Genomic DNA, 25,477 nt, shown 5'->3' on the forward strand with positions numbered 1-25,477 from the left:
TTAGGTAGGGAGGGAGGATTTTAAGAGGAATGAATCAACTTTTCACGGAGATGAAGGAAAATGATATTGAGCCAAGCGTTGTGACTTTTGGGACTATTATCAACAGATTATGCAAGCTGTATAGGGCGGATGAAGCATTAGAGGTGTTTGAGAAAATGATTGCAGGAAAAGAAACTGCTGAGATATCTGTTGAGCCAGATGTGATCATTTTTAATACTCTGATTGATGGACTGTGTAAGGTGGGGAAGCAAGAAGAAGCATTGGGTTTGATTGAACAGATGAGACTGAGACTGCAAAAGGGTTGTATGCCTAATGCTGTTACCTACAATTGCCTAATCAATGGGTTTTGTAAATCAGGAAATATTGAGAAGGGGCTAGAGCTTTTTCATCTTATGAAGCAGGAGGGAGTTACACCAAATGTAGTTACTCTTAATACATTGGTTGATGGCATGTGTAGACATGGAAGAATTAACAGTGCAGTTGAGTTTTTCCAGGAGGTGACGAGGAAAGGTCTATGTGCTAATGCTGTTACTTACACAATCTTGATAACTGCTTTTTGTAATGTCAACAATTTTCAAGAGGCAATAAAATGGTTCGATGATATGTCTAGAGCTGGATGCTCTGCTGATTCAGTTGTTTACTTTACCTTGATCTCCGGTTTGTGTCAAGCCGGAAGGATGAACGATGCCAGTTTAGTTGTATCAAAGTTAAAAGAAGCTGGGTTCCGCCCTGACATTGTGTGCTACAATCATTTGATTAGTGGGTTTTGCAAGAAAAAGATGTTGGATAAAGCTTATGAAGTGCTCCAGGAAATGGAGGATATCGGAATGACGCCCAATTCTGTCACATATAACACTTTGATTTCCTTTTTGAGCAAATCTGGCAACTTTTCAGCTGCCCGTAGAGTGTTGAAAAAGATGGTTAAGGAAGGTTTGGTGCCTACTGTTGTTACATATGGAGCTCTAATTCATGCTTTCTGCGTGAATGGCCATGTTGATGAAGCCATGAAGATTTTCAAAGAATTGAGTTCTTCATCAAATGTGTCGCCAAACACTGTAATATACAACATTCTCATTGACTCATTGTGCAAGAATAATCAAGTAGAACTTGCTCTTTCTCTAATGGAAGAGATGAAAGTAAAGGAGGTAAGGCCTAATACTAACACATACAATGCTATGTTTAAAGGCCTCCGTCAGAAGAATATGTTGGATAAAGCATTTAAATTGATGGATAGGATGATTGAGCATGCTTGTCATCCTGATTATATATCCATGGAGATTCTTACAGAATGGCTTTCTGAAGCTGGTCAAACAGAAAAGTTGAAGAAGTTTGTACAAGGATATGCTGTTTCGGCTGCTCCTGCATAGAGTAGCTGTTGGGCGGCGATGTTAGGATTCTATTGCAATCTGCTGCTCTGATGAGATGAGCTGGCCGTGCCCCGTTAGGTCGCACACACAAGTTAATTGGAGGCCCCAAAGTGTAATGGGTATTCTTTTAGTGCTTTGAAGCTGCAATTTCAAGGGTTACAAGTCCATGGCAGATTACATCCTCTCCTTAAAAAGACTCGAGAAAAGAAGCATGCAGATGCTTGTGATGCACGTGATCTAGTTATATGCAATTTCAATTTGTTTACATCTAGAAAGTTAAATTATTTGTTACTCAATGGTCTTTGACAACAAAGGAAGAGAACCGAAATTGTTAGTATGATGTAAATCTATATTGGAAGGACCAGTGAGAACTATTCGTATCGTTTTTCTTCTGTATACATCATCCAGATCTGCTGGTATGAGACCAGATCAAATAGGTGCTGTTGATGATGTTAGAACCGAAATGGTTCATTGTTTTGTTAATTTTTTGAGATATAATTTCCGTCCGGGACAGTTAAAAAGAGTAGATTAATCCTAGCCTGTCAAATATTCTATTCCACTAACCTTATATTATGAAAGTTCACATTAGGGTATTGATGTGTTGGTCGCTGAGAAACCAACACATGCTTTACCACTCAATTCCCGCTTTTGCCATATAATTAGAGAATTGGCACTTTGTCAGTATGCGGCCCGGAATATTGATCTTGCCAAGCCAAGCCGATCCGGTTGACAATATTGTATGTTACTCAGAGACAGTCTCACACACATCGCATTCAGATAAAATCAACACCATAGAAAATGAAACTATTCCATCGCCAAGATCATTCCGTTTAGACGTAAATTAGAGAGGGAGAAAAAAAATTGTGGCTACACTATTTTACAGGGATAATTTCATTTTGGCCTATCTTTACAAGAGCAAGACTCGCAATGGCGTTAAGGCAGTTACCAATTTGATTCTAACAAAGCTAGAATTCTCATTTTCTCCTAAAAGGAAAGTGTATAGATATTTTATATGATATAATTAATATATGTACTCATATATAAAGATATATATTAAAAAAAAAAAACCAAAGAACCATCAAACGTTGACTTTTCTAGCGAGTCAGATACCACCAGCGGCTGTGGCAGCACTGTTAGCAGCCAAAGGGAGTCCAAAACTGGCCTGAAAATGATCTGGCAAACTCTCTTCAGAGCCAAGTCCCTCCAAACCCACAAAGAAATCATCACTGATTCCAACATCTGACACCGCCAGCTCAACTTCCTCTTCATCTTCGAGCAAATCAATTTCTCTGCTTTCGGTGTTTGTACTCTGGGGTACCGTATCTTCTTCCATGGAGGTTGCCGGAGACAAGGAAGAGAAAGTGGGTTTGGTTGAGGAAGTTGGGGAAGAGGGTTTGTTTGAGTCGCTGCTGGTGACGGTTTGAGGCGTGAAGGGCTTCTGGCGGGTGCTTCCGGCGAGTGAGTTTCTGTGAGTGGGAGCTGGGTGGTTGTGCTCTGCCGTATATGTTACTATGAACATACCGGGGTCGGATCTGTTTCGCTCCACTTGTTTCCGGGCCAAGCACCCCTTTGAACTGCTACATCTGTAATAACCCCTGTTGTTCAAGAATCAAACCCAAAGCTTAATCAATTACCAAACTTGACTGAATCTGCTATATATATATATATATATATATATATATATATATAGATATAATATGGTAAAAAATAATAATAGTAATATAAAAAAAAATTTATTGGTGAATGAATTTAACAAACCTTGGATAGGGGGAGCCTTTAATGGGTTTTTGGCCATATTTTCTCCAAGCCCAAACGTCGGAAGAGAGACCTTCAGCTGGGACATGACAAACTCTCTTGAGCTGATTCTTTCTGTAATAATTAGATAGAAACTATATTAGCACATATGGATACGGGTGTCGTGACAAATTCAATAAATGCTTTTTTTTTTTTTAAAGGCAAAATATAAAGAAAATTTACCTTCTTTTGGTTCGAGGAGTTGTGGAACTAGTGACAGAACTAGCATGAGACTGCTTATTATTAGGCTGCTGCTGTTTGAACTGAGTCTGTTCCTTTGATGATGATGAATTGATAGAAGAAATAGAAGACGAGATGGGTTGACTACTTTTGGGAGAAATAGGCTGAGGAGATTTGGGAAAGAATGGCTTATAAAGTTCATGCAGCTCTTCAATAGCATTTCTTGCTTCGAAAGGATCGGCCAAGGTGAAAAGATGACCACTGGTTTGTTCACGGCTAAATGGAGAAACCGAAAACCAAGATTGAATTTTAGTAGTATCTAAATCATCCTTGAAACTTGTGGTGGTACTTGTGGTGGTGGCTGTAGTTGTTGTAACGGTGGCGTTAACGGAGCTGTTGCAGCCTCTGACCACCGCATGCAGATCCCAGTCAACTTCCATGGCTCTTCGCTAGCCTTCAAGAGACAAAAGCGCTGTGAATCTGTACCCTCTCGTCTGGTACTTCTGTTAAGAGAAAGGAAAAGGGAAAGAGACAGAGACAAAAGAAGGCGCTGACTTTTGAGGGATAGAATAAGAGTGGTGTAATAAGTGGGGAAACTGTTATATATAATCTTTGTATCGACGATATAGAGAGAGATTGAGAGAGAGAGAGAGAAAAGAGTGGCCATAAAAATGAAATAAAAAATATAAGTCTAGAGAGAGAAACAAGTGGTTTTCTTTTTTGTAAACATAGGTGTTGGCATCTCTATGTTATCTTGTCCTTTTCTTGTTATCTTTCAGACATTGAAAACCGGTAATGGGTTGTTTAATGGTGGTATTGGGTTGACTTCCAGATTTGTCAAAGGGCCGACTAGTTTTTTATTATTATTTTTATTTCCAACTTTTGCTCATGATTTTATTGATAAGGAAAAAGTCCACACGCTCTAGTGGAGGCTCGTGAGTTACCGACAAAAAGAAAAAGATAAAAATTAAAAAAGTGGAGGCCAGTTAAATTGGGTGCTCCTATCAACGAGGTGTCAGTGCCGGTGACTGGTGGGCTGAATTTTTCAAGCTTACGCGCCTGTTAGTGCGTGACGTTCTTCGTTTGTTCACCCAGTGTGTCTGTTTGGTTACTTGCTGTTATTAAACCGGAGTGATCCAGAGATTCACCTTTTTGCGAGTGATTGTGTCATGTAATCTTTAATTAACCCACCGTTTTAACCTTATTCATGAGAGCCGTAGATTTCTGTTTCTTCTTTAGATGCTCGCCGCGGTACATGCTCACTAAATCATCTTTCAGCTGCAAATGCATAATTTGATGTCCTCCGCTTTTTTAAAGGAATTTTTTTTTATAATCTTTTTAGCAAATGTTGGAGTTTATTATAAAATTAAAGGACAAATAAGATCATTCAACAATTGTAAATTTTTTTTTATCTTTTTAGCAAGTATTAGAGTTTTAAATACAAAAAAGTATTTTTTGTTTTAGTAATACAAAATTAAAGAAAAATAGAACTATTTAACAATTGTAAATATTTTTATCTTTTTAACAAATGTTTGGGGTTTATTACAAAAATTTATACTTTTTAATAATGTAAAATTGAAAGACAAATAAAACAATCTAACAATTGTAAATATTTTTAATCTAAACTATCTTAAACTCAATTATTAATGGCATGCCAAGCTTGATAAGATTATTCACCACGAATAGAATTAAACCACATGCTCCACCACTTGTGCGGGGGCTCGTCAATTCCTTTTAGTTTCATTTTTGCGAAACATACTCCCCATTTGGATACTCAACATATTAGTTGCAGCAATGTCAAAATACAGTATCCATCGTTTACAACTAAGACTATTGGGGTATCTATTCTCATTTGCTTCCCTAACTTTTGTTTCTTAGTATCAGTATCGACCCAATAAAATATTTTTTTAATTAGTGTTCTCTTTGATCTCTCTGCATTTTACCGCTCCACCTAAACACGGTCAAAGTAGAACATAATTTCTAAAAATTTAAATTGCTAACATATAAAACAACAACTGCTGTTAATTAATAAGACTAATCAGACATTAGTTTTCGCAAATTAACTAAGCTATAGAATAAATAAATAAATAAATAAATAAAATTTAATTTTTGAAGAACGCTTATAATTGGAAAAGGAAGAAACGGAATGTTTCGTAAAACAAGTGGGAAATGTGCCAATCTAAGCAATCAACAATTACGGTAGATGCTCTTCAACCTTTTTTGGCAGAGTAATTTTATATTGATGGCAGCGAGTCAATTTATTTCCACTTTGAATTTTGCTGTATCCACTTCGAATTTTTCTTTTATCTAAGGTATTTTTACGTTTGAGTCTCTGGAGACGTAGCATAAACAGAACATAACTACAGTATCTCTGCGGGCGCCACGTGTTTAGAAGGAAGCGAATTTGCGTTTCATAGACGCCAAATAAGGAAGGTTTAGGCTTTATCCAGTCATTTAAATCGACGGCTAAAGTGATCTGGAGTTCATACTTAAAAGAGAAAAACTAATTTGATGGGGCGCGTGGCGGTGCACGAAATAAGGTGAATTGGCACTTTGACAGCTTGCAGATTTTTTTATGGGGCCCACCAGGCAAAAGTCATGCCGTTACCAGCATCGCGTGCCTCGTGATTCAAATGCGAACCGGTTTCTTTATCTTCAGAATCCTATGACAAGCAAGATCAACGGTCAAGGATTATTTAACCGGCTGGATCAGGGGGCACCTTTTTTTCCTCTCTTCTAACGGCGGATGATTCGCTGACATTGTCTTAAGAAACTCAAGTAGAACATGTAAGTTGGATTTCCAAGACGTGGTTAGCACGAGACATTGAATTGTAAAGCGTGTGGGGCAGATCTCTTAATAGGTGGGCCTGCTTGCTATGTGCTGATTGCAAACTCAAAATGGGTTGACCCGATCCTATGCACTAGCCTATAAAATAATTTTTTTTATTTGACCAAATTTTGCAGAAATTTATTTGTTCATTTACATATACATATGTATTTTGTAATCAGTAATATGTATACGACAAGGAGTTTTAACTTGCGCGGGTTTTTGAAATTTCCGCTTAATTTCCTCGGAACATGTCAATATGATATGCGGAGACATGAAGTCCTTTCATTTTTCACCTCAACTAATTGATAAGTTTTATCAAACTTGACCATCTTGAATACCTTTTTTTGTTTTTTTGTTTTTGGTTTTATAAGCATCCGTCAGCGGAAACTAAAAATCTCCTCACCGTCAACCCATGTCAGAGTGATTCAAATCATAGGCTCTTTATACCAATCCTAATCTAATAATGATCCCCTGTTCCTCCAAAATCAAAACTTTTGAGATTTTATATTTCAGCAAAACCGAATTTGTTGAGCCTAAAATTTGCCAAAAGTGTAAAAAAAAAAAAAAACATTTAATTTATGGAATGTCTGATTAGTCATAAACTTCACCGTTACTTTCGTTGGATACCAAATGGGCTCAAACTGGCCTAAACACAGGTTCATCAAATGATGGATCCTTAATTTTAACTAGCTTTTCGCAAACTAGAGATGATTATTGACGGTGTAGATTGAAGATGGCATAAAAGAGATTCTAGAATTGGACCACCACCACTACCTATTACCTATAAGTCTAGCACACACAACCTGCCGGTGATCCCTTTTTTTTTTCCTCATTTTTCCTTTTTTCCTTTTACCCACGTTCTATGTTATGATATATATATTGATATCGATCGAGTTGTAAAGCACTTGCTTTGCAAATTTGGTAGGGATGGGGATGGTTGGTGGAGGTTTTTATTTATTTATTTATTTATTATTATTATTTTAAATTTTAGATGCTAATTCCAATCTACTTCCCACAGTAGATTGGAATTATGTTTGTTTGTTGGGGGCAAAGGGAGTTGGTCCGAGTCTCTTCATTTGGTTAGTCATATATAAGCATACATGCTCATCTATATATTTCTTTAATTTGAATCTAGCTAGAATTGAAATGGAACAAGAGCTTGAAGATTTTTGAGCTCCTACTTTAAAAGATCAGATAAACGCATGGGTCGAAAGATGGAGAATAAAAAAGATTTGGGATGTGGCACATGATCAACAAGCCACGAGTAGTTTATTACCCAGTGGTCACCGTGGGGTCTTCAAACAACACCTTTTTTTCTTGTTTTTTTTTTTTTTTTTGGGGGGTTTTCTGTGAGAGGACGACGGAAAATTATCGTGGGTTTGGCACAAGGACTTGCAGTAACTGAAAGATACTTTTGCTATCAATGAGAAATAAAGCAATCGATGCCAAACTTAACCCTCCACTGAAATTTGCTTCATTCAATCAATCAATATCTCTCAACGTGCCAAATTTTAGAGAGAGAGGGCACGCACTTTATAGTGGGAAAGAAAGAGGTGCCAGTGGCACACTATGTAAAATAGGATGGGGGCACCCCACCACACATGACACATACCACATATAAGGGCGGGAGCCAGGTGTCTTAATCACAGCCTACACATTTCTATGCCACCGGTCAAGTGATTCTATGAACTTGGTACCTTGACTTCAATTTGAGCCTTCATTTGTGCCGCCTCCATTATCGTTATGAGGCTATCGTTGTAGTCTTCAAAGCCCTTGGACATTATCATCGTTCATCAGAAAGAAGTGCCCAAAGTTAAACTTGTATTTTTTAAAAACTTTATGATAGAATGCAACTTTTTCTTATGGAACCAACTTTTTAAATGGAATAACAACCAAGTCGTTCAATCCTACAAACGCTCAACTAATTTATCCTTGTATTCAAACAAAGCCATCATGCTCATTCTACTTTCTATCAAACATATCCATAATGTTCGCGCTACAAGTGCAATCTGTAGCGCTACCTTGACATCACATTAGGTTATCATTATCTACAGATTTTGCTGAAAAAATTGCACAATTTCAGCCATCATCAATGTTCTCGAAAGTCTCAGCTTCTTTATATTTCTAATGTGAACTACTACTTTCGAGACATTGCTTTTAGTTGTATTTTTCATTTCCACTTTCTACTAAGAATTTTCGAAATTCAAAAAATTGTACACCGGTTTAATTTATTTTGGGTGTTCATATGCACGAAGTAGTCACATATGATTCTTCCCAAAAATCAAAATTCCTGATCAATGGTTATGGTACCACTTTAATTTAGTTTGGGTACTCAGATACATGAAGAAGTTACCTATGACCAGAAAAAAAGCTACTAGGCAGTTTCTCAGAGATACCCTCAAAAGCCATAGCATACAAGAAGGCAAAGCTTTATTTTAAAGATGGACTATTTCCAATAGTATAAAATATGAAATCCAATGAAAATTTTACAAATTAAAAAATATATATAAAACCTGCGCTATATAACTTCAGTATGGATCACAAATCACACAGACCAACGAAACCAACCTTAAATGTCTTTTATTTATTCCTAAAGAGTATCATTTACAAAGGTGCACTTAGAAACATAGAATCTTTCCAACTTGGAATGGTCAAAGTAAAAACTGCAAACCTAACATATAACTTAAATAGAAATGCTGCCTTAAAAATACAACCATCGTGTTTTCCCATTCATGTTTCCACAATATATACTCAAAAATGGTGGAATTGAGTAAAGAATATTATAAGAGAAAAACTCCAATATACCTGATTCTCAGGAGGAGATGATTCAGTTGTGCAACCAAAACTATCCACCATTAAGTATCGGCCTTCTCCCGCTATTAACTTCTTTAGGTAAGATCTTCAAGAGAATTGGAAGGTCACCTTCATATCAGCATACCCCATCAGTGTCAAGTAGAGCTTGCCCATAATGAGCTAAGCCTGGATGCAAGCTTTGCACTCTTGTAGTCCTCTCTAAGCTGAATAAACCTGAATCAACAGCCAGATAGGAATTTCAAAAAGGATAAGAAAGTTAAGGTCATTAATAGGCTTACAGAAATATACAAAGACAGAGAGACATGCCACAGTGAGAAACAATGTCCTCGTTAAATGTGTCAAGATAAATGCTCACTATCTCGTGCTTTGTCTGGAAAGTGTGTTTTTAACATTCTTTACTAGTTAGACAGAATGGGCAAGGCATTTGTGATTCTCATGACTTGTAGACAGTAAAGCTAAAGCAAATATTTTACAAGGTTTACCATTATATACAACGGAGAAAATGTAAACCAAAGAATAGCATCTGGACTATATCTATTTTAATAATCCGCAGTAATTGAAACTTGGCTGTTTTAGTGCATAAATAAGAGCCAAAACCAATACCTTTGCGCATCTTTCCGAATACTGGGGGTACCCTCAAACAAAGTAGATAGACTTTCAGGAGCAACAATAAAGACATTAGCCATGCTGGAGACAAAAATTTCATTAGTGGATTGAGATAGTTAAAGCTAAAGTAAAATTTGGACATCTACTAAATCTACTACAACTTACATGCCCAACAATTCAAATTTTTCATCAACAGAAGGAGCGTTAAAGCTGCGCACAAATTCTCCATACTCGGTTATGTCACGCTTCAGGCGTAATCCCCCACTGCAAACAAAAAAAAAAAAAAAGAAGAAGAAGAAGACAGATAAGAAGCAGAACATGCAAAGACATCAAATGACTTGGTGCTGCCTTGGAAGATGACACATCAGTAAATAGCACTGAAATGGAGCTAAAAAGTAAAGGAATTCATCAGAAGACGCATTTTATACATCTACCACAGATAACATCTGCAGGGTTGTCACCAATAGACTTTGCTCGTTTACAGAGGACGACAAGATAATAGATTAAGGTATATACACAAATCATAAGAAAACCCAAAAAGAGCCACTCTTGACTGCTAGAGCCAACTGAAAAGAAAGCAAGAACCTACCTAACACAACAAGGTGTCTGCAGAACAAGAACGAAGAAACTCAACTCTCTTATTATTACAAACTTCTCAGTTAAGAAAACCCCAAATGTTTGCCAAAAAAGAAAACTGAAGCAGGAAAATAAAGCACGGTAACTTAAAAATAGAATTTGGGACTATGCTAATTCCTTTACAGAACACTATTATGGCAAATGGAACTGTATACCTATCTAGGTCAAAATATTTTCCAATTCTGTTTCATGAAGAAGGTTTGGTTGTTTATACTTAACTAACAATAAATTCTAAATTTCTCATTATACAGGAATAAACTGGTGACTTCCATACAAAGTTACCAAAGATACTGACCTCAGTCATTCACAAAAAGCAAGCAAAACAATATGATGATCCCAATAGCTGTTTACATTATCATTGAAGGCAAACATAAGTTCAACAAGCAAAAAATCAGAGCAGTAGAATTACCTGGGATTAAACGTGAATTTCTGCCAATGATTAAGCAGGCCTTTATGTAAGCGGTTTCCCTAAAAGAATGAACACTACCACGTTATCCTTCTAAACTTTGTAGATACTCTCATTTTGGAATTCTAAAGAATATCTCACCACCACTCCTTTTGAGGGGGGTTGAAAACAGTAGAAATTAAAAAACATGAAATGCTCAATACAAGCATTGCACAGTATTTTAAGATGGATCTGGCACAACTGGTGAATATAGATCTGAACTGGCAGAACGTTTTACTATGTTAAAAGGCATTATTGTTCATAGAACAAAATTCAGCAAAATCAAAATTAAATATGCACATCATACACATTTATTTACCAAATGCACAAGGAACTCTCCTGCAAACAAGCAACCATGGCCACCAAAATCAAAGAAATCATGCATAGGAAATAGGAATCTTGATAACCAGAAATACTATACCAATTCAGTCAGGAATGCTTGTTTATTGAGACCTTCTAGCGCAGTAAATGCAGCCTCAAGCACGCGGGAAAGGTAAGCCACAACTCTATACAAAAAGAGAATAGTATATATCAGGAAGTAACATTGAAACAAAATGCCTAGCCTACAAAATATGAAGAGAAAACACTGTCTGATACTGATCCACAGAAATGGCAACAAAATCACCTTTATCAAAAATTGGAGTCGAAACCTAATACCTTGACTGAGAAAAGTGACCCACAGAAAATTGTTGAGAAAGAATTAATTCTTGACATTTCATAAAAGAAATGTAGCATTACCAAAGTTTTTGTCCTTGAGATGAAGGAATGAACTAAAGTCTTGAGAAAGATACATGGGGCAGTGTGTGAGAGAGAGAGAGAAATTCCATTAACAATAACCACAAATTTGGGACAGGCAAAAATAGAGAGCAAGACATCCTATGTGAGTGCGCATATGATCAGTAAAAGTGGGATTCAGATTATTATTTCCATATATCTAGAGAAAATAATTTTGCTGCCGCACAATGAGTTGAATGCAAAAGCATGCAGCCAGATGGTTAAAAGAAGAAAGGAATCGTCTAGCTGCAAACCTCGTGCAGGCATTAGTTGGACGATGATCAGGAGCAATTCCATCATCGGGTGATTTATAATCAGATGGCTTTTGCTCAGCTGACAGCAACCGCTCCACCTGCATAAGAGATTATGTAACTTACCAAGAAACTATCCGATTATGAGGAAGAAAACAAAGCACAATGTAAATGTGCTGGATCTATACTAGGGGTGTTCAGAATCCAATCCAATCCGCTCAATCCGTCTGATCCGTAGAAATCCGATCAGTGGATTGGTGGATTGGATTGGATTGAAAATTTGATAATCCGCAATCAGTGGATTGGATATGGATCTACTTCTGTAAATCTGCAAAAATCCGCAAATCCGTGAAAAAATAAAAAGTATTTATTTAATTAAAAAATAAAACTTGTAAATATGGCATTAGTGCTTACTAGTAAAAAAATAAATTAAAATATAATTACATTAACACTATATTATATATTATCCGATAATAAATAAAATAAAAATAATTAAATAAACAAATATAACTTTCTAAATAGTTAATTTTCTTGTACTCATCTAAACAAATGAGATTTTTTTCATTTTGGTGTGTTATATTTTGAAACTTTAAATGTATTTTGTAACTTTATTTAAACAATTAATTTATTTAAATCTTATTTAATTTTAAATTTGATCGGTATTAAAATTATTTTTATATTAAATTTTTTTATTTAGTTAATTCATGGATCGGACAAAATTAAAAATTTTCGGTCTGCAAACCAATCCGTAAAATGGTGGATTGGATATGAATTGGGTTAAATCTGCATCCAATCCGCAAATGTATGGATTAGATTTGGATTGAATTTCACCAATCCGTGAATTAGATTCGATTGAAAATTTATAATTTGCAAAATCATGGATCGGATATGGATTGATGTCCAATCCGTAAAATCCGATCCGTGAACACCCCTAATCTATACATTCAAAATGTTACTGAAAGAGCGGATTATCTGGACATGTCATTACCACCAACAAATTGACAGAATCATTTATCTATGTGATTCTCTTAACAGTCATGCCCCGTGACCTGTTAAGGTCCGTCAGAAACTAAATTGCAGATGTAAATTAATTAATGTCAATAACTGACCTCTGCCATCACAGTTTCAATGCATTGTTGAAGCCCTTTATAAGCGGCAGCCTCTGCGCTGGACATTGCAGTAGCCATTTCTTCACATGAAGCAGCATGTGCACCATCCACAGGCAGTAATAGCCGAGATATAGAATTTGCAAAGTACTGTAGATAAAAGTTTAATTTAAATATTCTCAATTTTTCCCTCCATTTTTCAGAAGAAACCAAGTTCAGTTCATATTTATAATCAAAATCTCGAAGTGTTTTCTCATAAGCTAAAATTAAATATATGAAATTGGCGTCAATGCAAACATACTTGCTGAACTATAGCGACACTACTACCGCAACGTTGTACTGCAACCATGAAAGATCTGAAACTGCTTTCCCCAGCAGCAGCAGCTGCTTCTGCCTACACATCAACCAATCAATTCCATTACGTGCATCAATTTTTCTAGAGGCATATAATGTACATATAACACTGTAGACAATTTTAAAAGGCATGAAGTAGCATGTGGATAGTAGTTACAGCAGATGCAGCCGCAGCAGCCACCCTTCTACTAACACTTGTGCCCAGCACAAACCTTTCCCTCAGTGCTGCAGCTTCAGTGAGGCTGTCCCTAGCCCTTTCAAGCCCCTCTGTTATATATTGACTGACCTGTAAAAGAAATATTAGAGTATTCCCCCCCCAAAAAAGAGGCAAAATGCTATGCAAATTTTTAACCAACTTACTTGGTCTAGCAGGCAAGTAAACACTGCTCTCACATTGGCAGCAAGGGCAGCAGGCTGTAAACGGTAAGTGAAAATCAATGAGTAATAAAATCACATAATATTTGAGACTCATAATACCAAAAATCTCTACACTTCTCTGCATCTAACCTTAATTTTATTGCATACTTTAAAATAAATAAATAAATGAATAAATAAAATAATTCATCTCAAATACTATCAGACCTGAACCTAATCACTCCCAGCATTTCATTTGACAATTTCCCAGCTCATTCCTCCATTCTGATATCACTATCCTGCTTTAGTCGAATCTCAGGTCATTGCTATTTAATTAATGCAGTAATTAACCAAGACACAGAGCCAAGGGCATAAAAAGCTCCTAATTATAAGTGACAAAACCTAGCACTCATTTAACCTCGCCAGCAAAATAAAGCTGAAAACAGTCACCACCATAAGGTAAATGTACATGCTACTTCTTCACTAGTTATTCATAGGTATCAGGAGGAAAAAGAACCAGCTGATAAATATAGTTTTGTTACAGGTCTAAAACAGAAAAAGGCAGAAAACCCCCAAAAGTACATCTCCATTGACCCACCTTCTTGCAGTCATCTAGAAATCCCACTAATACATCGGAAAAAGGAGAAAAGAAAAGAAATGGCCCATTGTTTTCAGTCTTTATATGTTATTATCTTGTTCAATAGTTCACTATATGTATGCTGAGATCCAGCTCAGATTCTAGATTACCTGCTGAATACTAAAACTCAATATAAAACCAAAAATATGAATTGCACAAACAAAATATTACTTGAGATGAAAATAAAGTGCATCTTGATAACGCTTCTTCATTCCAACGCACAAACTCTGTCACAACTGTAACAGATATCTGCTGGGGAGAAGAAGCTACAGAAGCTCCTTTAGAGCGCCCAATTGTCCCTGATGACTCAGAAAGTTGCTGGCTTTCAGAACGCAATTCTTCCATCTGCCAGAAATAATACTGGTTGCAGCTACTGTAACAAAATTACAATAAATTTTGATCAAGAAATGCACTTGATCCATACCTTAGCTTGATATAGTTGTCTAAGAGAAGCCTGTTCATGTTCAGGATATTCCTCCTTGTGAGAAGTAAAAAGACATTCTGTGACACCTGAACCGACAAAATTTGGCAAATTGAAGTAAATACATCAGTTGGGAGTACATCAATAGTTGATCAAATTTCATAATGTCATTTTGTCTAATATTTGTATAGATACCATAATTAACCAGAGTCAATTTACTACACTAAATGATAAATCCAACGATGCCATATAACCTCCACCTTATCTGGTTTAACTTTTACAGGGTAATGCTAATTGCAGGCATCAAAAGGAAGGTTCTTAACCATTTCTGAACCTCTCAACTACAAGAAGGTCTCTCAGTTGTCATAAATTATGACTATCGCCGAAAGATATCAAGAAAAACATGCAACAAAATTATTTTTCTTCATTAAACATTCATGTTGCACATCTATATTTAAATTACTTGAGACTACATACGACCATAATCAACATAGTCTCTCCTCCCCGTAAAAATGCAATTCCAAACAACTATTTCTTTTAACTTAGTTGTGAGAACGAAGTGTAAGAAATATTCACAAAGCAACTAATTCATTACCCTCAATATCCAAATCACCACATCCCACGGTTCGTAGGTCTCTAGCAAGTTCCTGTGTCTTCTCATAAGCAACGGCAAGCATTCTAAGATACTGAAGCCTCAAGCCAAACACACCAGAGTTAATATCTGATTGTCACTTTAAACTCACATTTGCATGAATGAATGTAATTTAACATTAGTAATTCTACTTACTAATAGGAGTCCGCCTTCTTCCATTGGAGGTAGATTCACTAGAGATGGTTTCACTAATAGTTTGTCCAGAATGGCTGTAACCCGCTGCTCCAAAACTCGCTGAATGAAATATTTAACATTATTGTGAAATAACAACTCAATTTCCGGCCAAAAAGGAAAAAAGTGCAAACATGAAATAAATGAAGGCTAAGGTACCTGAACTAGAATACTCATGACATAATTAGGAGAAGGGAAAACTGCAGTAATTGTTGCTGCTTCTTTCCGCACAGTATCTGCAACAACAGCGACAATCATACTAAAAAGCCATTGAAATGTAAACCCTTGTGTTCAGACCAATTCTGATCCTCCAAACCTGTTATTTCTTTGTACAAGGAAGCAAGTCCTCGAGCAACATTGCTGGGACTAGCTTGAGAACCCTGATCGCCTAGAACTAGTCTGACATCGGCATTCATGACTTCCACATCAATGAACATAGGACGTGTTGCCACATAATGTTGCATGGCACTAGTACCCCTGTTAAACTGCATTGCAATATGCAAATGTAACCAATAAGATGGTAGGAAAAAGATCCAACTGAGACCAGTTGAAACCACTCAGAAGAAACGTTGGTACTGAAATAGGGAAGTCAATTTAGCATTCAAATAGACAATACCAGGGTAAGGGCCAAAGAAATAACTTAAATTGTATTAAAAGAAAAATACAGAAATAAAGGATGATCATTACAGACACATGCTCAGAGGCAGTGAACGAATAAAAAGGCTTAGGTGTTTCTTAAATCCAAGAGAATAAAATCAAATCTAAATACAATCTCAAAACTAAGAATTAGAAACACCCTTCAAACTATTCTGAATGAACCACAATTGTTTCTCACTTGGTCATGCATATAAAGAATTGGGAAGGAGAAAAAGGAAATTAAAAAAAAACAAGTAACTGGAATCAGAGGTGGGTATGAAGAATTAGACCATTCAGGTCTTCTGAAAAATAATCACCTGAGATAAAATTTTAGCACATTCTGACATGGTAGACAGTTCTCTTCTTTGTGATGCGGCATCAAACCGAGATAACAATCTGTTCTCCAGTTCTAAACAAGGATAAGCAAACAAAAAATGCATGCGTCAGTGAAGTGGTAGGAAGATCCACAATTCTACAAAAGGGGCAGGGACAAAATCTTTTCATTCTTGCAAATTTCATCAATTTTTCTACCAATATTTTTCAGAAACAGTCATTCTGAAAATATAATTCTATTTCAACCACATAAATACTGATGGTTTAGTCATTAAACAACGTTTCAACTTTCATAAGAAACATAGTATCTGTTCTCATTGCCAACAATCAGCCAAAAACAATTTCTAAAAATGTATGTGCATCCCAACAGCTGTCGCAAGCCTACGAGTAATAAGAATGGCATTATACTGAAGATACCGTACCATTGCAGTAATCCTGAAGATTAGCTACAGCAACTTCTAGTCCTCTGCTAGCATTTGCATTTCCCATATCTTGTATGCCTTGTCTTCCAATATCTTCCTCAGCAAATGATCCTGAAATCAACGCGGGAAGCGTGAAAGGCATTAATTTTTTTCATATGGATGGAAGATGCACCAAACAACACCACAAGGTTTAACCAACGTCAGAACAAATTCTTAACAATTAAAAATATCAATCTCTCCTTTTTCCCTGGGATATCAATCATCAAAAAAAAAAAAAAAAACCTCTCTCTTGGCCTGTCGCTTTCTTTCACACATATTCACACACCCAAAAAAAAGGTCCCTCAAAAAAAGTTTTCCCTTCCTATAGAAAAGGGAGGAAGTTCTAGGGGAAAAAATAATAAGCTTTTATGTTATTTGCAAAATAGATCTTTACTTGAGATGAATTTGGATTAATAAAAGAAATTTGTTAACTGAAAGAAAAATATTAGTCCAACAACACCAGTTTCTTTCACCGGTAATAGCAGTTTGGTAAAATATGAAGCTATGAAAAACAAGGCCACTAATAAAAGGGATTAATGCATATCAGCACATGCCATTGACATGATTTTATGGACACATATTAACTTGTAGAAAAGGAAAAAAAAAACTTATGATTCTTGATGGCTGAACTTATATATGTTTCACCCACTGATTCTAGAGGAAAATCAGAATCATCAGAAGAAATATGCGAGTATACAGTGACCACCAAGGCCATGGGGAGAATAAAGAATTTTTCTTGCGAAAATGGACAGCCAATGGAATCATATGAAAGGTAATGCAAACTTACGCAATTTCTCTGCAATTGAAGCAGCCTCAGCAACACGGCTGTCGTCAGAAAATAAAGGTGAAAGTTCCATTAGGTCACCTGGGCTGCTGTTAAACTCCATCAAGTACTGCAGGATATAGGTTGACAATGAGTTAAACCAATCTAAACAAAGGAAAGCATAATATTTACTTTTAGCAAGTAGAAGTTTTTATCACAAAAAGGTAGAAGGGGAAGGACTCAGCACACACGATAATATTCAAGCAGTCCTATACATAATGGTTTCTACGAGGAAAGAAACTAAAAAAATCTACAAAGAAAGTGGAAAAGATAAAACGTGACCCCCCTCTGATTTTATCTCATACTACGTCACAGATAAAAAGTACCTTTATGAGGTCAATAGTTTGACTAGCAGTTACCCGCTGAGCATCTGCACTCTGATAAGAAAATGACCATTCATACAAAAATATAAATCTATTTGGTCCAACAAGAAAGTGAATACGACATAACTAGCACAACAAAGATCAGAAGCATGGACAAGAAATTATGAGACACTTACCTGCAAATGATCTCCTATTTTGGCAGCAGTCTGTCCAACACTTGATATACGTGAATCTAATCTTGCAAAACTATCAAACAAGCCGTCCACACCTTTTTCTAGCTAAACAATAAGGACATTGCAGTCAAAATTGTGGGTCAGTTGTAATAACTAGCAATTTGTTTTTGTGTTTTTTTTGGCCCTTTTTTCCCTCTTCTAAAGTGAAAAACTGAGAATCACAGACAGAATCATCAAATAATTCATAATCTGAAGTATTCTAGCTATTTGAGCATCCTCATTCTGACAATGGGCAGAATGTCATGTTAGAAGAGACAGTAGGACTCTTAAGTCAGTTTCAAATTGAAACAAATAAACGGTACTAGTTGAAGCGGGGCGGGTGAAGACTATTATGAATAATAGCATTGTTTACCAAAGATGTCTTTCTATCCATTTGGGGATATTGACTCTTTGGATTATTATGGTTGACTGTGCAATTTAGGTACATTCTACTTCCAATCCAAATATGTAGTCAGATGCATTGAGCTGCCATTAGTGATCGATAGTTGATATACTATACTATACAATGGGAGGACGTTTAGTTCTTTAACAACTTAAAATTTATGATAAAGATGTTTTATTTAGAGTAATTAGTAATTGCCAAGATTCTTTGGAATCTTTTCAGTACATCTCCTGAAATGGTCCAAAGGTAACTAACCTCAGCAAGTGTCTTGCGGTGTTTAGAATCTTGGACAGAAAGCTCTTTCTTGAGATTGAAGAGTCTGTCATCAATCTGAAACTCAAAACCAGGACAACAGAAAAATCAGCAAAAAAATATAAAAGAAATTATATGTGCGCAGCCAACAAAGCACAAACACTTGCCTGTTTACGAAGATCTATCAGCTCCCTACAAGAATCCTTGAACAGAGATGAGAGAGCATCCACTTCTGGAAATAAAGGGGCGGCCAATCCTTGTGTGAACTTTATTGCATCTGATGAGGCCCGTTTGTGCCCATTTGGCAAAGTATCATTCCCGCTAACGTTACCATGTCCATCAGCTGAATCAGCTTCTTCTTCTTGAAAAGAGGGCAGAAGCTCATTCACCAAGTTCCCAAATAGTGCATCAAAAGAAAAATCACCCTGCAAAACAAAAATTTTAGGGTTTAAGTTTAAGTTCATTAATCAAGTATTTTTATAAAGAACACTAGAATTTAAAAAAAATAATGACAGTAAATAAGATCCATTTCAGTATTTACCTTGAAGTCATCTATGTCAAGAATGAGTGGAATAGAGCTAACCGATGACGATTTTGAAATTCTATCATGACCGATTCCATCTCGACTCTCTTTCATCTGGTTCACATATTCACAATCAGGAGCATAAAACTACATGTTCATCATATGATGATCCAATTTCAATGCATTAAACAGCAAGCTTAAAACTCATCACAATACACACAAACCGTATTAATAAATTAACAAACAAATATCTACATTACAATGATGAGCCAAACACGACTAAGGTACTAAGTTCAATTGATAACTAAAGAGAAACTTATGTAATTCAATAAAAAAAAAAAAAAAACAAATAACAGCTCAATCAAATTCATGCAGTGCCCTAAAATAACGCTCAAATTGTAGCAATTCACTCAATTACTATCTCAATGAAGATCAATGAATGTAATAATGATTTGATAACACAGTTAAACTGAACTCTCATTATACCAAATCAGGCCATCGCTAGCTTGATAAATTACAGGAAAAAAATCTGGAAATTGAAAAGAAAATAAAACGATGCTCTTTAACCTATAGTATAGAGCAAGAATAAAATAGGGGCAAGAGGGAAATTGAATGGTACCTCTTCGGCGAGTGAAGGAGCGAGACAGCAGAGAGAGGGGTACGATATACAGGCCTTTTGCGTTTTTCTGGTAAGCTTCGGTTGGGTAGTAGATCGAGCCAGGTGATGCTGGAGAAACAAACGATAATTACAACGAAATCATTTTTGTTCATGTAATGACGATTTTAACCTTCAAGCGAGCCTTGACAGAATGTAGTATTAGATCAGATAATATTTTAATGTATAAATTGTAATGCGTTTGTTGAGGGAAATGAGCTATGTTAAAAAATTAATAATAATAATATAATAAGTTGCCTGGACAGCCTTTTTATCTTCCCTTAAAGTAAAATGTATAATATAGTTTCTCTTGTTTAAAGGCCGAAATAAGGAAATTAAAACTAAATAAGTGAGGAGCGACGGGGGAAACTTGTAGGCACAGCAAGGAGAAGCTTGAACGGGTTATTTTTCTTAATAAATATAGTGCAAAGACAGAGTCATATATAATAAGCAACGAATACATACTGTACTTTCATATAAATAAATAAATAAAAAGATAAGATTGGAGCACCTTTAGATTTCAACTTTGAACAATTAATTAGATGGTTTTAGCCGGAATTAAAATGTTTTAAACCAGTCTCCCAAGGAGAGACGGAGGGTTAAAAACAAATTTGAGTTTTATTAATTTCTTTATCTTCTCGAAGAAAGAAAAAAGGGCCCAAAAACGATATTTGACAGTCTGCATAAGTGTTGGCCCATGCTTTAATGGGCCACCTCAGTCCCTCAATAAACCAATGAGTATGGCCCATGCTTTAACGGACCAGCCCAGTCCCTGTAAACAAATCCCAAGTCAACCGACCCAGCTTTGCCCACCGAGTCACCGTCTCAATGGAAAGGTTTAAAATTCGTAGCGGTAATAACGTGTGATTAAAACGAAAAAATTGTGGGCATTTTCACAGCGAATAGGGAGGTCGATATTCTTGTTTCTGTGCCATAAGGACCAGAAACGACCACTTGATTGCGCCCTTCTCATGAGTGTTACTAGGGTATTTTCTTTTCGTCTAATTGGAAAATTGTTATTTTGCATCAAAATTTCATGCTCATTTGGTGGCAATGTAAATCGATCTGTGTTAAATATTCAAGATTCAAGAAAAGGGAGAGAAAAAAAAAAATAATGGTACTCGGAATGTGAAGATTTAACAATAGCAAGAAGCGACAATCGCCGGCCCAATTTGGGCTTTTCCATTTCTTTTAAAAATGTCCAGAAAAGGAAAAAACATTGACCGGAAGACCACGTGACTGGCACGTGATATTCTGTGCGGTGCCAAAAGTATAATTTAAATTTTCACATTTTCCCGCCGCCTCCCCCGCTTTTGTTTTCGAATTTCGCTGCATTTTCAAGAAAAATAAGAAGAGAAAGAAGAGCGAGGGCAACCACGGAGGGGAAGACCCGAAAAAAAACAGAGATGGGAATTGAGAACAAATTTGGCAAGACTATATGCTCAATTTGTTACGAAGATCTCAAGCCAATTGTTGAAGACCTCCAAGTTATCTCAATTTGTGGTCACGTCTTTCACGAGCTCTGGTGAGTGCGAGTAAATTATAAACAATCTTTTACTATGTGTGTTATGAAATTGGTTTTTTGTTTTTTTGCTGGAAACCCTAGCTTACAGCAGTGGTTCGAGTACTGTTCAAGTTCGAAGAAGTGCACGTGTCCTGTGTGCAAGCAAAGATGTTCGTCGAGTAATGTAAGTCGACTTTATTTTCAGTCAATTGGCGACCAAATCGATTTGGTTATTTCACAGAAGCCCAAAGATCCCGAAGTTGAAGATCCAGAGGTTTCGCGTGCTGAAGTGAAAATATTGGAAGTCAAGGTTTCGAGGCTCCATACGGTTTTGGAGAGTCAAGGAAAAGAGATTAAAGAAATTAACGAGGAGGTATTAATTGATTGTTCTTAAAAAAAAAAACGAAAATAGAAGTTTCTGGATTTCTTTTTGGCTTTGATGTTAATAGGCAATTGTTCTTTTAGTTGTGTCTTTGCAAAGAGCGTATTAAGGAGGAAGCAGCATTAAAAAATGAAGCCTTGAGACAAAAAGTATCCGTTGAACAATTGCTTCATTCAAAATCTCAGGTGGCTTACTTTCTTTGTCATTGTTCAGATGCTTTATATTAGATTTTGGTTTATATTGATAATTAGGTATATGTTTAGAAAGTTTATGGAAATTGTTTTATAGGAGCTTGATAAAGTAACATTAGAATGCTTGAAGCTGAAACAAAGGAATATGGATTTGGCCAAAGAGCTTGCTTCACTCAAATTGTGAGTGTAGTTGTGTTGTAATTCAATACTATTTTTGACTAATTGGAAATCGTTTTACGAATTTCTGTTTGCTTTCTGACTCAGTTGCATGTTATTCAATTTAGGGTGTCCGATTTGAACCTGGATGAAGATGAAGTTCTAAAATTTGCCCTTTTGGGAAATGGGGCGAACAACAAGGATACAATAGATGTTCTAAGAAAGTCTTTGGTCATTCGCAATAAGTGAGTTAAAATTTTGTCCATACTAATAATTTATTAAGATATACTTGCTGTACAAATTGTTAGAGTTTTTACCATGGCTTCTGATTTCAACTGAAGTCAACTGGCCAGCTCTATTTTTAAAAATGATTTAATCTTTAAAGATCACAAGATAACACTAATCCACTGTGTTTATCAGGAGAATGTCTATCATGTGTTTATGATATTAATGTTAGTATCCTGCATTTTTTTTTCCTTGGTTACTATTGATATTGCACATACTTTAGGGCTGACCATTTTTTTAACAGGAATTATACAGAATTGATGGCCAAGTGCAATCTTCTAGGAAGAGAAAAGGCTCGTTTTTCTGAGAAACTTGAGAAAGCTAAAGAAAAAATAAATAAACTAAAGGTTAGTCGATGATGAGAACCAATGCAAAATCTTATTTGGTAAGTTGTTCTTAATTTGACTCAACAAACCTTTTCTTACTTGGATATCATCAGACAAGGGTCCAAGAACTGGAGACAGCTGTAGAATTAAAAGATAATGAAGTTTTGAGAGCTTTAAAAGTCTCGAAGAAAGCCAGTCAGAAGGAAGAGATTCTCAAGGGTGCTACTGAAGATAATTCTATTTCTTTGTGTACCAATAACGTTTCACTTGAAGATCAAAGGGAACAGCATTCAGTACCCATCTATAATTTGGATTGGACTTCAAGAGTGACCAATGATTTTTCGTTTTCCACAAAGAGTGAAAACTTCAATGCCATTAAGAACATTGATGCAAATCATACCAGGGAAGGTGGAAGTGCCAAGTCTCATGGGAAGGAGAGAAATGCTTTACAACGTGAGGATACCTCAAGATTTTCTTCAGTTGTGTTTGGACTTTCAAATCATAATTCAATACATCAAACCATTGCTGATGTTGTCCAGAAGCCTACTCCGTCAAGATTAGGTTCAGCTCCTACTATTGATATAGATGAGGATGTTACTTTGATTGTTCCTGACAGTGCACAAGTGCAGCCCATTGTCAACATTAAAAAAAATCCTCCATCACCTGTGTCACTTTCCAAACCAGGTATATTCTTGTTGGTGCAATTTCAGTTTTCTTTGAGCTTTCGGGGAATAGATTGATCTGGAATACCATAATTTAATGAAAATAGTCTTTTTTTTCTTTATTTTGTGTTCATGGTATTTTATTGGTCAAAGAATGTTGGTATCTAATATTTCAACACCTTTTTCTTGTTGACTTACTAAAATTTCCAGGGGATGTATGTTTCTCAAGTGGAGTGCTTGGCCCAGATGGAACAAATCGGTATTTGGGGAAATGGTGCAAGCGTGGCCAGATGAAGGGATCAAATATTGGTGATCTGATTACTGTTGGAGCTGATGGCAGAGGTGGTAGAGTTAAAGTTCTGAGGTCTTCCAATCAATCTTCAATGGTGGGTTCAAAGATTCATTTCCCCGTTCAATTTCTTTGCACTATGAGCCGTATTTCTTATCAGTTTGATAGTAGTTATTCCTATCAGTGTGCTGTTCTTAGATTCTGCATGGTTTTAAGAATCTTTACAAGCAGGTAGTTGCATTTCATTTCTTGCTAACTTCCACTCTTTTGTGTTGAATTCATATATTCATTGCCCCACCTCCCTTCAAATATTGTTGTGTAGTATTGCTGTCATCCCCATACAGTTCATGGGTGTCACTTGGTCTATATTACATGTTTTCATATTTATGACATTAATAGTTTAACAATATGAGTAGCATCTACCTCTTTTATGCAGGATGGTAAGGAGAATCTGTCGTGTGCCAAGAGGTTAAAATATGGAGCAAAAACAAGCAGTGTGCAGTCTCAAGGAAGCTTGCAAATAGAACACTTCTTTGGAAGGGTCGGTCACTAATTGAATGTAAGAACATGTTCAAGTCACTAGGTATACAGCTTCTCAGGTTCGATGACTTTGTGTCCAAAAAGAAAGGCTGAAGTTCATTAGCTACATGCCATTGATATGCTAAAGAGAAATACAAGTGAAGGGGCAGCTGAACTTGTTTCCAGTAATATGGTTCATTGCCTTCTGGATGGACCAATAGCAACGTGGTCACACCTCACATTGTGCTCATTCAAGCTTAAATTGAGTGGTCATATTGTACGAAGAAACACCTATTTTTGGGACAGTTGCTACTGAAGTCTTGTAATGTAAATATTTATTCGACTTGAAGCAACGGATCAAAGGATAAGGTAGTGAGATGACAAAAGGCTCTCGTTTTACAACGAAGCTTTGCCAATTTATCTCGAAAGTAAATTTGGTGTCTGAATTGCCATGGACAATAGCACATTATTTTGAGTTTTTGGGTAGAAATTTTGTATGATCTCATAAAATTAAAAGGTAGTAAAAGCTGTTTTTTCTTTTGTTTATTTGTTTTGAACTAGTTTTAGGCTTATGTTGAAAAGTAGTTTCTGAAAACCATCAAGTAAATGTATTTGCCTAAGCTTCTTCGTATCCAGTATGTTCAAAAACAAAGAACCGTACAGTATTTAGATTGTAAGTCAAACTTGTGCAAAGTTTCCCATGCAGAAGGCATGTGTCTCTGCTATCTGTTCGTCTCGTGTTTTACACAATGTTGACGCACATGGTGTACATTAGATTGATGTTGAATTTCTTGCATTAAAATAACCCTTTTCACAACATTTTTGATCTGGCTCTGAAAAGTTTTAAGATATTTTACAAACTCCGACAAAGTGAAAATGAAGCACTTGATATTGTTGACATAGTTTCATCAATGTTTGACTAGAGATTTTGCTCTTCCATTGATATTAGCCATGTTTTCAATAATTATCTCGTTACCGCATATTACAATCATGTTGATGATTCCAGTTGTGCTTTCGGCGGGATGAAATGATATATGAGTAATGGTCAAAATAAGGTTATTGAAAAATGCAATGGTAAGTTTAGCATTGAGGTAGACAAGAATACCCGCATGTGTTTGGAAACAGGATTCATAAGAGTTCAATTTGAACT

The 25,477-nt window shown here is 36.1% G+C and overlaps 4 protein-coding genes across 5 annotated transcripts in view; 2 read left to right on the forward strand and 2 right to left on the reverse strand.

Annotated features, from left to right (window-relative positions):
* The window catches only part of LOC18048238 (pentatricopeptide repeat-containing protein At5g28460), a 2,891-nt gene extending 1,157 nt beyond the window's left edge, over positions 1-1,734 (forward strand). The window contains 2 exon segments of the mRNA XM_006444886.2: positions 1-21; positions 24-1,734. The exon segment at positions 1-21 is cut by the window's left edge and continues 151 nt beyond it. Coding sequence (XP_006444949.2) covers positions 1-21; positions 24-1,367 — 1,365 coding nt within the window. The 3' untranslated portion in view covers positions 1,368-1,734.
* Positions 1,735-2,162: 428 nt separating this feature from the next.
* Positions 2,163-4,004, reverse strand: LOC18048239 (WRKY transcription factor 22). The gene is made up of 3 exons (XM_006444887.2): positions 3,345-4,004; positions 3,126-3,236; positions 2,163-2,962 (listed from the first exon to the last, which is right to left on the reverse strand). Exons 1-3 carry the CDS (start codon positions 3,779-3,781, stop codon positions 2,470-2,472), a joined length of 1,041 nt encoding a protein of 346 aa, XP_006444950.1. The 5' UTR covers positions 3,782-4,004; the 3' UTR covers positions 2,163-2,469.
* Positions 4,005-7,614: 3,610 nt separating this feature from the next.
* On the reverse strand, positions 7,615-20,228 carry LOC18048240 (exocyst complex component SEC10b). Of its 2 annotated transcripts, XR_002906336.1 has the most exons (26): positions 19,978-20,228; positions 19,377-19,472; positions 19,003-19,260; positions 18,839-18,913; positions 18,145-18,246; positions 17,972-18,022; positions 17,610-17,715; positions 16,784-16,894; positions 16,346-16,437; positions 15,709-15,877; positions 15,552-15,628; positions 15,357-15,455; positions 15,165-15,255; positions 14,573-14,658; positions 14,320-14,493; positions 13,518-13,571; positions 13,315-13,443; positions 13,105-13,197; positions 12,807-12,953; positions 11,701-11,798; positions 11,094-11,178; positions 10,637-10,695; positions 9,757-9,855; positions 9,589-9,672; positions 8,977-9,198; positions 7,615-7,943 (listed from the first exon to the last, which is right to left on the reverse strand). XR_002906336.1 is itself a non-coding variant. In XM_006444888.2 (25 exons), exons 2-25 carry the CDS (start codon positions 19,470-19,472, stop codon positions 9,120-9,122), a joined length of 2,514 nt encoding a protein of 837 aa, XP_006444951.1. In that variant the 5' UTR covers positions 19,978-20,228; the 3' UTR covers positions 8,731-9,119. The 2 variants fall into 2 exon arrangements, 1 of the variants encoding a protein (XP_006444951.1); XM_006444888.2 differs by lacking the exon at positions 7,615-7,943 and having other exon boundaries at positions 8,731-9,198.
* A 1,149-nt stretch (positions 20,229-21,377) lies between these two features.
* On the forward strand, positions 21,378-24,822 carry LOC18048241. The gene is made up of 9 exons (XM_006444889.2): positions 21,378-21,538; positions 21,620-21,890; positions 21,983-22,084; positions 22,188-22,270; positions 22,375-22,491; positions 22,776-22,878; positions 22,971-23,541; positions 23,730-23,905; positions 24,245-24,822. Exons 1-9 carry the CDS (start codon positions 21,420-21,422, stop codon positions 24,359-24,361), a joined length of 1,659 nt encoding a protein of 552 aa, XP_006444952.1. The 5' UTR covers positions 21,378-21,419; the 3' UTR covers positions 24,362-24,822.
* Positions 24,823-25,477: the final 655 nt, after the last annotated feature.

The sequence above is a fragment of the Citrus clementina genome, unplaced genomic scaffold (genome assembly GCF_000493195.1).
Source record: "Citrus clementina cultivar Clemenules unplaced genomic scaffold, Citrus_clementina_v1.0 scaffold_3, whole genome shotgun sequence".
Taxonomy (NCBI): domain Eukaryota; kingdom Viridiplantae; phylum Streptophyta; class Magnoliopsida; order Sapindales; family Rutaceae; genus Citrus; species Citrus x clementina.

Coding starts and splice junctions, on each gene's coding strand:
- LOC18048239 (XM_006444887.2), bottom strand. CDS start 3,781: ATGGAAGTTGACTGGGATCTGCATGCGGTGGTCAGAGGCTGCAACAGC. Junction 3,237..3,344: donor ACTCCTCGAACCAAAAGAAG/GTAAATTTTCTT, acceptor TAATTATTACAG/AAAGAATCAGCTCAAGAGAG. Junction 2,963..3,125: donor AAAGGCTCCCCCTATCCAAG/GTTTGTTAAATT, acceptor CTTGAACAACAG/GGGTTATTACAGATGTAGCA.
- LOC18048240 (XM_006444888.2), bottom strand. CDS start 19,472: ATGAAAGAGAGTCGAGATGGAATCGGTCATGATAGAATTTCAAAATCG. Junction 19,261..19,376: donor TTGACATAGATGACTTCAAG/GTAAATACTGAA, acceptor TTTGTTTTGCAG/GGTGATTTTTCTTTTGATGC. Junction 10,696..11,093: donor AAGCATTCCTGACTGAATTG/GTATAGTATTTC, acceptor TCATTCTTTTAG/GGAAACCGCTTACATAAAGG.
- LOC18048241 (XM_006444889.2), top strand. CDS start 21,420: ATGGGAATTGAGAACAAATTTGGCAAGACTATATGCTCAATTTGTTAC. Junction 22,492..22,775: donor TCTTTGGTCATTCGCAATAA/GTGAGTTAAAAT, acceptor TTTTTTTAACAG/GAATTATACAGAATTGATGG. Junction 23,542..23,729: donor TGTGTCACTTTCCAAACCAG/GTATATTCTTGT, acceptor TAAAATTTCCAG/GGGATGTATGTTTCTCAAGT.